Source organism: Ascidiella aspersa, chromosome 8 (genome assembly GCF_963924565.1).
Source record: "Ascidiella aspersa chromosome 8, kaAscAspe10.2, whole genome shotgun sequence".
NCBI lineage: Eukaryota > Metazoa > Chordata > Ascidiacea > Phlebobranchia > Ascidiidae > Ascidiella > Ascidiella aspersa.
In genome coordinates this window covers 6,418,811-6,431,716 of record NC_139454.1, presented here as the reverse complement: position 1 = coordinate 6,431,716, position 12,906 = coordinate 6,418,811, and the positions used below count along the sequence as shown (strand labels likewise).

The 12,906-nt window shown below is 36.2% G+C and overlaps 1 protein-coding gene across 1 annotated transcript; it reads left to right on the top strand.

Annotated features, from left to right (window-relative positions):
• Nucleotides 1-507: 507 nt before the first annotated feature.
• On the top strand, nucleotides 508-12,136 carry LOC146135542 (sodium/hydrogen exchanger 9B2-like). The gene is made up of 13 exons (XM_083395791.1): nucleotides 508-592; nucleotides 2,109-2,228; nucleotides 2,317-2,487; nucleotides 2,775-2,917; nucleotides 3,371-3,498; nucleotides 3,720-3,802; nucleotides 4,118-4,210; nucleotides 5,117-5,223; nucleotides 6,253-6,402; nucleotides 7,045-7,153; nucleotides 8,081-8,217; nucleotides 9,564-9,771; nucleotides 10,979-12,136. Exons 1-13 carry the CDS (start codon nucleotides 508-510, stop codon nucleotides 11,074-11,076), a joined length of 1,632 nt encoding a protein of 543 aa, XP_083251917.1. The 3' UTR covers nucleotides 11,077-12,136.
• Nucleotides 12,137-12,906: the final 770 nt, after the last annotated feature.

Genomic DNA, 12,906 nt, shown 5'->3' with positions numbered 1-12,906 from the left:
TTTAAGTAAAAATATACTAGGCCTATATACTTGAATTTATAAGGTTCAATGTTGTTATGTACGTTTGCAAGGTTTCAATTGCAGATATTGACCAACATTATTAATGTGGAGTGAAAACATTACTGCCATTTTCGCGACGAAGAAGTTTACGCTATTACGCCCGTTACATTAACACGGATGCCTACCTTACAGTTTACGAAATTTAAAATCAAAACCGAAAGCGCGTCTTTACGAATCCGCCGCGTTAAATACGTCATGCGTGTGAGGAGTCAGCAATCCGAACCATGACGTAGAAGACAACACGTCATCTACATTTTACACTGGAACAGAAGGCAATTACAACTTGCTTAAAACTGCAAGCAAGTTTGAAACCAAAAAAGGACAAACTTTAAACATGTTTGTTGAAATGAAATCCTACAATCCAAGTTGACCTACGCTACAGCCCAAATACAAAACTAATGTTACGTTACTTGGTTACTACATTGTAGTGAAGGCGTTTGTAGTGTAATGGTGATCTTGGAAACTTCGGATTGGAGGATGGGTTGGTTTGACATCACCGACATCCTGATGCAAAACACAGTTAACTCGCGATGTTAAATTGAACTTCCGGACAGAGGCGTAGCTAAGGGGGGCGGTGGGGTACATATGTCCCCGGGAGCCAAGGTACACGGGCGCCAAAATGAGGCTTATAAATGCCAAAATGAGGCTGTTTCTTCAATAAATACAATGTTTTATTAAAATTTAAATTGTTTTCCGTATAAACTAAGGTATATTATGTTAATTTAATAGAAAATGTGATTAAAAATGGAGGGGGCGCCAATTTTATAGTTTGTCCCCGAGGGCAAAATACCCTCGCTACGCCTCTGCTTCCGAAAAACTTTTGAAAGCGCAATTGTTTCACGATGTAAACTTGAGGTTGAAACACAATTTCGCGTATCGCTTATAAAAACAGAGTTGTTCCCAATCAATTATATTTCATTTTTACGCTTCTGCAGCCTTGCGCCATAAAGAGAGTTGACATTTAGTCAGCTATATTAGCTTTTAGCGCACTGAACAGCGGGAATTTGTTTAACTGGGAAGTATTTTTGATTAACTGGAATGTTTTACACACGAGTGAAAACATATAGGATCCCGGGTTACCTTGTATGGATAGCCAAAGACTTAACTATAGGCAACTTCATGCTTTTTTTTATATTTTTAGTCTAGTGATTTTTATTCAATTCACAAAGTCAAACTAACCTCGAAAAAAGTTAATCTCATTTGTGATTTTCCATCTTCATCCCACGGTCTTCTGTATCCAAACGTCACCGCAGAATCTTTGATAAAAATGAACAAGTTCACGTTAAATTGTCAAAATAATCCAATGATGAAGTCACAGAAGTGATTATTTTTCAACAGCAAATATTTAAATTGACACATACGCATTCAAAGCAACCGCAACTAAACACCATTCAAACAACACACTATTTCGTAAATTTGTTTAATACTTTTTACTGTCTCCGTATGGGAGCCATAAACATTGCAAAATATTTCTCATTATGTTAACTTGGTGTCCTGTGTAAACTACATTCTCATCCATCATTCTAAAACTTCTTCGCGAGTTACGTTTATCTAAAAATATATAAGCTCAAACTCAAAAAAATTATTTCCCTTTTGTATAGTTAACGGTATATAATAAATCCACTAACTGCTTTCTGCCGGAACGTATTTCAAACTGAACTGCTGCTTTTTTTTCGCTAGTTTTTTTCCCACCGATTAACCGCATTCCACGCTGATAATTAATTTAGGCACAATTAGCTTGAAGCAGTTTCTCTGACATACAGCAGCAAACCTATTTGCGAGTGTATAATTAAACAGGTATCGAAACCGCCGGATTAAATGTGTCTGTGCAATGTGCATCATGTTAAAAAGTATTTCAAAATTCATTAAAAAAACTCAGTTTTCTTAAAAATTCAATCAATGACATGTTATATCAGCAGATATAGGCTTACTTTTTTGGTGCAAAGCAAAATTGCTTATATGTATTCTATGAAAGATTTCACATGATTCTACAACACTTCAGGGAAGTACCCCCATAAAACCACCTTTACGCAATCTGGACTCTGCAGTTTTGAAAATGGACATCGACGATTTGAAAACTGGAAACGACGAGGTTCAAATAAAGCACAGTAAAACACAAAATGTTTTAAGCTGGAGAAATGGATTCATTCAACGAAACTTAACAAACGGTGCGCTTAATTTAATTGTGCATTATTATTATAGAATGCACTGGGTGGGATGTGTTAATCTAGCAACTAAAAACAATTCTATTTTTAGTGTTTATATTGATTCTTTCGTGGGCCGTTCCCTGGTCAGTTATTGGCGATGATTGCTTACCAGGAGGAAACCTTTTTGGCCTCATTATCTTATTTGATGCATGCGTTATCGCTGGAAAACTGACAGAACTGATTCCAATCCCAAGATTGCCACCTCTTCCACCTTTGTTAGGTTTGTCAACTATTTTTTTTTAAATAAGTGATTTTGCAAATAAACATGTATGGAGTAGGCTTTATTTGGTTGATATAGTAGTGTTTAATTGCATATTCACCAAAATTAAAAGCACATAATTATAATTATTAGTTTTAAATAGTTAATGCATATAGTCCAACATTGTCAATCTAACGTAGATGGTGTTTTAGTAAAAAAAAGCTAACAAAGTCTAATACTTTCTTGCAGTTCAATATATTTAATTAAATGTTTACTTTAAATTTTGTTTTAAACCCTCAAATTTTTAGGCATGCTCTTAGCCGGCTTTGCTTTACGAAACATCCCTGTAATAAATGTTGCTAAATCAATTGATCCTGGATGGTCAGCTGCACTACGTTCTCTTGCTCTTACTGTTATACTTCTCAAGGCAGGATTGGAGTTGGATGCAGGAGTATGTCTAACCTACTCTTTTCCAACATTTTGATTTTATATCCAGGATTAGTTGTCTAAAAGGGGGATAAAGCATTATCTTTTGATTTTACCACTATTGATTATTAAAATATTTTCTATTTTCGCTAGAAAAATAAAATTATTATTATTTTTTAAATATAACTAGTCTTAACAGAACTACAACAAATATTGCATGTTTCCATACACATGGATTTGTATTGGGATGCTGGTTCTTTGAAAATCATTTTAAATTTACGAATATATAATATGGCGGCTAATATCAGTTTATACATATATCCTAAACAATATTCACCTCGGGAAGTCTGATTATATTGTTTTTTTTCTATAAAGGTATGTCTTGCAAATTTGATAAGATTTAAAATAGAAGTTGACAAAAACTATGCCTGCAATAAAATCAGTAAACACACATATAATAATAATATTGCATTTTAAGGCTTTGAAAAAGATGAAAGGTGTATGCATCAGACTGACTGGCCTTCCTTGCATTGTAGAGGCCACTGCATGTGCCATCGCTTGCAATCTTCTACTTGGCTTCCCCTGGCTTTGGGGATTTCTACTTGGGTAATTAGAAGTTGTTTTATCTTTATTCTATACTTGTCAAATGTGATTCAACAATTAATGGTTAGTTCAGCACAGTTTTTGTTAGATTTGTTAATATGTATGTTATCCAGAATGCCGAAAATAATAGATAACACTAATAGTAATTCCTGGTTTAAAAATTATGAACACTCAAATTAAAAATTAATTATTGTAAGTCCAAATAAAACATTTTTTAAAAACAGTTTTGTGTTGGGGGCAGTCACTCCAGCTGTTATTGTACCTTCACTACTTGCTCTGCAGGAGAAAAAACTTGGCACAGCCCAGGGTATGTATTACTTTTTTAGGTATTTTAATCTAAGGAAACTGTGTTTTTTAATCTTTTTTTTCTTCATAGCCTAAATTTCATTATCTTTATATAAGCCTAATTTTAATGGTTTTGTTCTTTGATGATTTCAAATGTGTAGCAGTATAAAAGTAAAACTAACTTTAGTTCATTTTTGTATTATTCTCTAACATTTAATATATAAACTTTTTTAAACTTTCTAATAAGTCGTTTCAAGAATATAAGGTTATAAGCTTCTAAATTTGTCGAGTATAATATCAGGATAATCTACTTTATTTTTAATCGAAAATTTTACAGGCATTCCTACTCTTGTGATAGCTGCCTCCAGTTTTGACGACGTCCTTGCAATCAGTGCATTTAGTGTTATCCTTGGGGTAACCTTTTCAACAGGTATGGTAACATTTTATCAAATTTACAAGCATAAAGTGCACTAATATTACATTACACAAATATTGTTGTGATACTGTTTTTTTGTTTTGTTTACAGTTACTAGTGTACCCACCGACAACATGTATTCAACTACAGCAGTTGATTTGTCAGCAAACATGACAATTATTACAAGTAGCAAAATGATAACGTCATCCACTGGGCAGGTTGACACAATGGCACCCGGTGGTACAGGACAAAGCACTGGTATGTAGTTGTCAATAATAATAATTATTCTTTATAGGCGACTAATCTTTTTGTTATTGAAACTCTTAACAGTATTGTTTCTTCCGATCATAATTGACAAACTCTACTATGAGAAAAAAAATAAAACCTTTTTCGTCCTAATGTAAGGTTCACTAATCACAAAGTTAATTTTTCTCTTTATTTTTGTCACATTTCATTGATTTATTTGACGTTACGTAGAAAATGAGCGTTTCAATAAAATTACAAAGTAGCTGGAGTGCTGACTACTGTCGTCGCGAAGCGTTTTCTACAATAATAACGATAACAATCGACCATTTGGCACTGTTCCAATTAAAATAGCTTAAACCTTTAAAACTAAGGCAGTTGTTCTTAACCGTATCATCCAAGGGCGCAATTGTAGACGAAATACGTGGTTGCAAACCTGGCGAGCAAAGCGAACTCGAGCACCAGTTTTCTCTTGATTTGCTTGTATGCTTTTATCAAATAAACCTGATGGTTACATGTCTTTGAAATACTGTAGGATCATTGTGTAAGCCGAAAAAAAGAAAAATGACGCACCTGGCGACCTTTTTATGACGGACTGGTTGAGAAACGCTGCATTAGCGTGCCACCATTTCATACAGCCATATTGCCACAACTTCAAAACGTTTTTTTTTGTCGCAGGCGATCTTGTACTGACGATATTTCGCGGTCCACTTGAGATGCTAGGAGGGATTGTAGCTGGCATTCTGCTCGGGATGCTTCTGTGGTTTATTCCCGGACCCAAACAGGTGACAAGATAAGAATGTTTACTTCCATATGTAGTTTACGGGCCTGGTTTTAGATCATATTGCGAGGCTCGAAATCTTTTGGAGACCACTTGATTGACTAACTTGCGAAATTTGTCGCTAAGACGAAAGGGTCTCTCTACTGCTGTAGCATAAAAAAGCAAAAATGGCAATAGCAAACAGAATTCAAATGACATCAAGCTGCTAAAAATAATGTAAAGCTGTATAGCCTATTAAAACTAACTCGTCAATAGTCAATACACAGATACAATCTACAAAAGTGACGCCATGACCTATTCGAGCAAGGCAAACAATTTAATAATATTTAAACTCTAGCTTTTAGGCTTTAAAACGAGTAAAATTAAAGGGGTCGGGACTCGGGAACCTTTTTACCCAAGGGAGTCATAAAAGCGGAATAATTTTGGTTGTAATTCGATGAGAGTCATTTAACATCTAGTTTGTTGTTAAAATAATTATTTGAATAGGGCTGTTTATTTTGTTGTAATTTAAAGGCCAGGCTTCTTTTATCGCGAGAAAAATACGATGGCCAAGGTTACAAAACTTTGATTACAGAGTGCCATGATAGGAACATGACCTTTTAGGATGTCCAACCTGCGGCCCGCGGGCCACATTGCGGCCCGCCTGAAATTTTTGTGCGGCCCGCTAGTCATTTTCACTCCCAAGTAGTATTTTAAACGTTCAATATTCGCCTAATTAAAATGTACCAGTCAGCTTTTAGGGGCGCACTAATAGTATAATATGGGTAAAAATATATATATATACCTCTAAAGGCCAATACTTAATCTTGAAACTTGATAGGTTCTGCGGCCCATTAAATTATTTCAAGTGTCAATGCGGCCCACTATAATAAAATGTTGGACATCCCTGGTTTAAACGATCATTGGCACAAAGCTCATAAAAGCAAACAACAATGTATTAGCGCGGGATGTAGCTTCGATAGAATTGTATATTTTGGCTTATGATAATTCGACTTCTGCCCCTGTTCGTAGAAACACATACTTTTTGTTGCAGAAGAACGCTGCCAGCCTACGTACGGTCCTGGTTTCGGGCCTTGGCGTTCTCGCCATATTCGGGTGTCGGCGCGCGGGATTCCCCGGTTCCGGCGCCCTGGCCGTGATCGTGACCGCGTTTGTGGCGTCGGTTCGGTGGAGGCAAGAAAAGGTGGATTTTGGAAACATTTTGCTTTTGCTTGGCGGTTATTGCTTTGTCTTCTGATTCTGAAAACTCTTAAAACTTACACTATGGAAGTTCTGCTTGTTTCCAGTCATTTTTCTCTAAGAGTATCAATAGGACCGACATGCGGGTTAGCCTGTGCTGGTATTTTTTGCATAAAAAACTATTATACACTCTAAATACGTTTTATTTTGGGGCTCTCGGGAGCTCCAAACCCATGTATCACAATAAAATTAAAATTAAATTAATCTTAACGATACCAATTTTGAATCCTTATTATTTTTAAACGGCGTTCCTTTTATGACAAATTCATTTTTTACTTCGCACTAGTTTTGAACTTCCTTGTTAAATTTGGAAAATTAGAAATATCGCGATACGATAATTACTTTAAATTTGAATCTGTACTTATACGAACTACTTCTGGTACACAACTTGTCACAATATTTATTCTTATTAAAACTCAATATAAAGGCCACTAAATTTTATCAGTCAGTTATAGTTTAAAAATATCGCGCGGACCTCTCGGAATTTTTCGAATGACCCACAAGGGTTTCCCATAAAGAACCACTGTTTGAAGCGTCCACTGATTCTCGATAACGCTTAGAACTAATCAGTTGTCAAATTTTCTAGCAACCCGTTTCGGACAAACTCTCACTGCTTTGGCTGGTGTTCGAACCGCTCATGTTCGGACTAATCGGCGCTGAAATCACCATAGAGAGCATGGACGCCAACTCTGTGGGTGAGGAACACAAATTTTAAGCAGGGTTTGACGTATGGTTAATTTTCCATTATGATACTGCTGCAACAAATCTGCTTCTTTTTTAAGTCTGTAGGTATTGTTACATAATCCTGTTTTTAAACAAATGGTAAGTGTTGTCACTATATACCTACCAATTGATGTATTTTAATTAAATAGTTGCACTTGTGTGTTAAAAGCGATATTGGACAATTGTTAAAAGCGGCAAATGGCATTGGATAATATCTACCTTATTGGAATTTTTGTGTTAAAATGGAATGACATCACCTGTACTTATCTGGCGAAAATCGGTTTTTAGCCTCGGATAACAGGAAAAAAATACGCAAGTCCATATTTTTAGCAGGAATGTATTTTTTAGCAGGAAAGTAACGCGCACCGTTATTATATCGAAGATATTTTTTGTTGTGTGTTCATAACATGCTTTCTTCGCTGATCCCGTAATGTTGCTCTCTACTGCAGCAGTAGTCAAGATTTATCTGTCGCGGCCCAAAATTCTCTTTCAAGAGCTAATAACGGCCCACTACTTTATGATAAAGGTGAAATAATAAAAATTATTCCGCGGACCACTAAAAGAGGCACAAGGGCCCACATTTGGGTCGCGGCCCACAGTTTGCCGACCACTGGTTCGTACGACGTCCCGACAATCGTCATTCGGCTAGAACCGATAAGAATGCAGGTTAGGCGCAGGCACAAACCTTACCTAAAGGTAATGTGTATGTATATGTTAGCCAATGCTGCGATATTAGAACATATTTAGTAATCTTAATAAGCCACATCATTGGATGTGACGTCATGAAACCCTGCTCACCTCAGGAAACGAGGTTCCAGTTTTTTAACAAAGTATTAATTTTTTTTATAATGGGATAAATAACGCTCTTGCACCACTGCATTAAATCGGTGATTTGCTAGGACTTGGAATCGCAGTTCTGTTGATCGGACTCGTCTTTCGTTCGTTGGCAACTTTCGCGGCAGTGTCTTTCGCTGGCTTCACCGCCAAGGAAAAGCTGTTTGTGTGCTTTGCCTGGTTGCCCAAGGCCACCGTACAGGTAAGTGATGTTTGCTTTGGGAGCAATAAAAAATACAACACAATATAAGGGGTTTAAAGCAGGGTCGCGGAGTTGGAGTCTGACTCGGGACCCGACTGAGTCGGTTTGTTTTGATGGAAGGGCCTCGGGATTAGGGACTCGTGTAAGACCACGTAAAACTACTCGAGACCCGAGTCCGACGTGCGCATGCGCAGTTCCAAATTTAAAAACTGATATTGCCGCCAACTATAAATCGTAAAAATGTAATAGCAAATGGTGGAATATGTTCCAGCCATGTATTGTGAGTAAATGATTTATATGACACCCTTATGCGAGGATTGCTTAATATCTACCTCTTTACGTAAAAGTTACGTAAAATTGGCGAAATACGTGCTGTAAAGTCGGAGCCGGACTCGGGACCCGACTAAGTCTTATATTTGGCCGGAGTCGGACTCGGGACTCGGGTTTATTTTATTATCCGAAGTCGGACTCGGAAGTTTGCCTCGGGTTGATTTAAAGTAGAGATAGAGATTTGGGCGAATATTTTAATATGAAAGTACGATGTAGCTTTTACTGAAAATCAAACAACTTTTCTATTTTTGTAAAAAAAAATGTTTTGCGCTCAGAATCATTCCAAGTAGAAATTCAATAGAAAAGTTTAAGTATAGGTTGATAAAATAATTTTTTTTATTTATTTTTTTCTTCTATTAGTTGAAATTATTACGGTATTCCAGGTGTATAAAAGTAATCGGTATCGGCTATTGCTTGGCAAAAACTTGAAAAATTGGGTATCGGTATAGATATCGGTCGATCTCTAGTTTAAAGCAATTTTAACACTTTTAATTTACTTCGAATAAATCGGTTTTATCTTCGGTTGCCTGCACGTTTAAAAAAATAGGTTTTATCTATAATATTTCGGCTTTCAAACTTTTATTTAAATTTAAAAGAATAGTTAGGCGCCACTGGTTATCCCCGGTGATACTTTAATTTTAAACATAAAATATTCGGGAGAAGCATGTGGTTGATTTTGTTCGTTATACCTTTTCGGTTTTTGTTAGGAGAAAATATGTAATGACCGTTTATTTTTTGCCGATTTATTAAGTTGTGTTTCGTTCATGAAACGAAACTAGATAGGAGCCGATAGCTACAGAGAGCTAGAACGACACTTGCACACCAAACAAGAACAAGATATGTCCCGAAAATAAATTTTCGGCCCTTATAACTTGGTTCAAAAACAAGATATGTACGGAAAATAAATTTGCGACTCATATAATAATACCAAATGTTATGTATCACATACTAGGTCGACGTCCCCCCGCCCCCCTCATAACTTGCACTTTGACATTTGAACTTTGCTTTCCTTCCAGGCCGCCATCGGCCCGGTTGCCCTGGTAACCGCGCGTGACGTCAACGCGTCTGATGACGTCATCCGGATCGCGGGCCAAATCGTGACGATAGCGGTGCTGTCGATTCTTATCACCGCCCCTCTTGGGGCAGCGTTAATCGGGCTGTCAGGTCCCAGTTTACTGCAAAAGGATGAAGAACAATTCGCGAGCCGAGATGCTTCTAAAAATGGTGAGATGCGCTCACATATCAAGTCTTTAGTAGTTCAAATTGTAAATTATCCTTTCCGTGAATATTCTGTTTCTGCCAGGCATTGTTTAAAACACAACCAACTACAATTTTTTACATTTTTACAATTGTTCTATTTTAAACAATGCCTGGCAGCAACAGTGTACTCACTGCAGTAGTTTAATCGGTTCATCTTGCAGAAAGCCATAGTCTTCGTATGACAGCCTGTTGTGTTTTAGAACTTTTTACCTCATCTGCAAATGCTCTTATATGTGTTTGATTTTTTTATTAATTTGCTATGTACACCGAAAGCCATCGCAGACCCGCCGAATCTGTCGATCAATGCCCGAATCTGTCGATCAATGCTCATACCTTGCTTTGTTTTTATGTATTTTGCTTTACTTGCAGGAACTGACGATGCCAGTATAGGCGGAATATGTGTTCCTTTAAAAATGACTGATCATGTGTTTTACTCAGGCTTTTTAAATCTTGAGATTGTTGTTTAACTCCAAAGTAGTGTATGTGCAATGTGCACTGTGCACTCATCAGTTGTTTTAAATTGTTTATTTAAATGTGTTTATGTCTGCGTTGATTTTTGTTTATTTTTAGTGTTAAATAAGCGAAATTCTGCTCCGAAACGAATGACTTTTTCGATTTAAACAGTTTTGTGTTAAACTGTCTGGAAATATTATTTTGGAGTGTTATGTTTCACCGTTAAAAGCGTCCGATGACGAAAGTTACATAAATTCTTATATAATGTTCTAAAATCAAACTGAAATAGTTTAATTATTTTTAAGAGAAAAAAGCATCAATTAATTTACGCTACTGTAATGAATATACAAAAATTGATAAATTTTTGAAAAAGTCACGCTCAGTAACAAAAATGCGCAAATAAGTATTTCACACGACCACTTAATGATCGTAACAAAAGCTCGGACTATGAGATGAGTTCTTTTTAAAAACGCTTGAATTAACTAAAGCCGCATTAAAGTTCCACCGCGCATACCTTATTAAATTATATTTTGTGGTACACACCCGCTTGCAAATGCGACAAGTTAACAAATTAGTGCGTTTCGAAATTGCAGACATCAAAATGTCAATACAATGACCATTCTCTCATTTTTATCTTCGCTTGCAAAAATACGACCAGACTGAAATTTTATGATAATACTAAACATCAAAACAGTCGTATTTAAATTTCCTTATTTAGGTGCGTACCCTGTCGGGGATGTAGAAGGTGAAATGCTTCCGTTGGATGACCGCTCGGTGGCAGTAAAGGATTCAAACGAGGACGAAGAAAAAGTGTAGAGTCTTCATTATGCGATTTCTTCCGTTAGGCAATGTCGATGGAGATATTTTTGATTGTTTTTTATTTTCAGTTAAAACTTGTGTTCAGGAAACGTTCGGAGATCTTATGAGCAAAACCTTTCATCAATTCAACGTGAATACTCTAAAATTTATTTCTTTGCTTTCGAATTAGGATTTTCACCTTGTGAAAAAAGAACCTTGTTAATATTTTTAATTTAAAAAAGTTGTTTTCATTTTTTTTTTACTTCTTTCTTGCATAAAGCTTAAAATACATCAATAAACTTATAAAAACAAGATACAACGCAAATTAAACGAACCTAAACTGTTCACCAGCAATGGCTAAGCTGTTTGTAGAGGTTTCAACGTTGAGTAATAAAACAATTGAAGGTCAAACCTAGCCGATTTTTTTGTGATTTTGCGAATTGATGATTATTTCACTGTAAGCCTAATAAGCATTTTGACGAATTTAAATGATATTTGTAATTTCAGGTGGCAATAAATGTTTTTATTTGAACTAAAAATTAAAAGGATGTAAATTGCTTAAAATTTACCCTGGCTTAAAGAAATGCTTATTAGATTATTATCCTGTGTCTTTGTTTGGTAGACTTTTTGTGACAAGTATAACTTCAAATTTTATTGTAATACGTTGTTGTGTTTCCAATTGAGTGATTATAACGTGGTAAGAGGGGCCTGCAAATAGGGGTGGTTAGGAAGCACAATGAACAATATAAATAATTCCCTTGGCTTACAAAATAATGCCCTTATCTTACAGTTTTAAAAATCGTTTTTCATCATAAACGGTTCTTCCTGTTGTAATGTTTCGTAAACATTGTACCCTTCAACGGATGAATTTGCCAATTAAAACACGTGCTTGGATGTTCAAATTCCAGGGAAATCGCGGCTGCAGGATTTTAATCACGGTCAAACCGATTTGGTGCGCCTATTTTTTGCTGTTTAGTGGTGATTGACGTTTCCACACTATTTGGACTTTGCCAATGGTCTCCTGTTTAACCTCGCTTTTCAGTCGCACTGTGCTTTTCAATAAATTTCAAATCTTTCTGCGCCAAGCGCTGCAAAGCAATATAAGTATCTTCTGTGTGCCTAGTACGTCATGTAGCTTTCTAACTTAAAAGTTTTTCTTATCAATTAAAAGAAACAAACGGTTTATTTTTCTAGCTTCGCGCGTTGCTGCCTGCTAAAGTATAAAAATAATTAGGCCTAGACATTTTAATTTGCATGGAAATCTAGGATCCGTCTTTAAATGAGAGTAACTTTATGATAATGTTTAAAAGCCACGAGTTTTTATAAGAAAATTGTTAGAAGAAATGCATTACAGCCTGTCAGACCTTTCTAAATTTGCTTTTAGCCCGTGACTAGGGAAAGGTTACCGAGCCCTGTTTTCAACGATTCTGTAAGGACGTTTTACCCAATATAAAATAGTTTTCCGGCACAGGCTATCGTAGCAAGACTTTTAGATCACGATTTGAGCGTTAAAAGTTCCGGGAACCGCGACATTATCTGGGTCGAGATTCGAGGACGACTGTTTGTCGAAAATAACACCAATCCGGCATTTAGGCACTTTTGGGTCAAACTGATTGATGTTCATGCAGCCTTTGCTGCATTCGCACGCAACTATTTCTGCAAATTCAAATTCGCACGCAACTATTTTCTGCGTGAGTTGGTCTGGCCACCAACCGTGATTTGTCTGCAAAGCGTGTAGGTTTAATTTACTGCTTACAAGTTCTGAAGGTTTTATAGTATACAACGCACATACTGACAAATTAGCTTTAAAAAATCATTTGTTTATTGTGACCTAAAACAATGCAAACT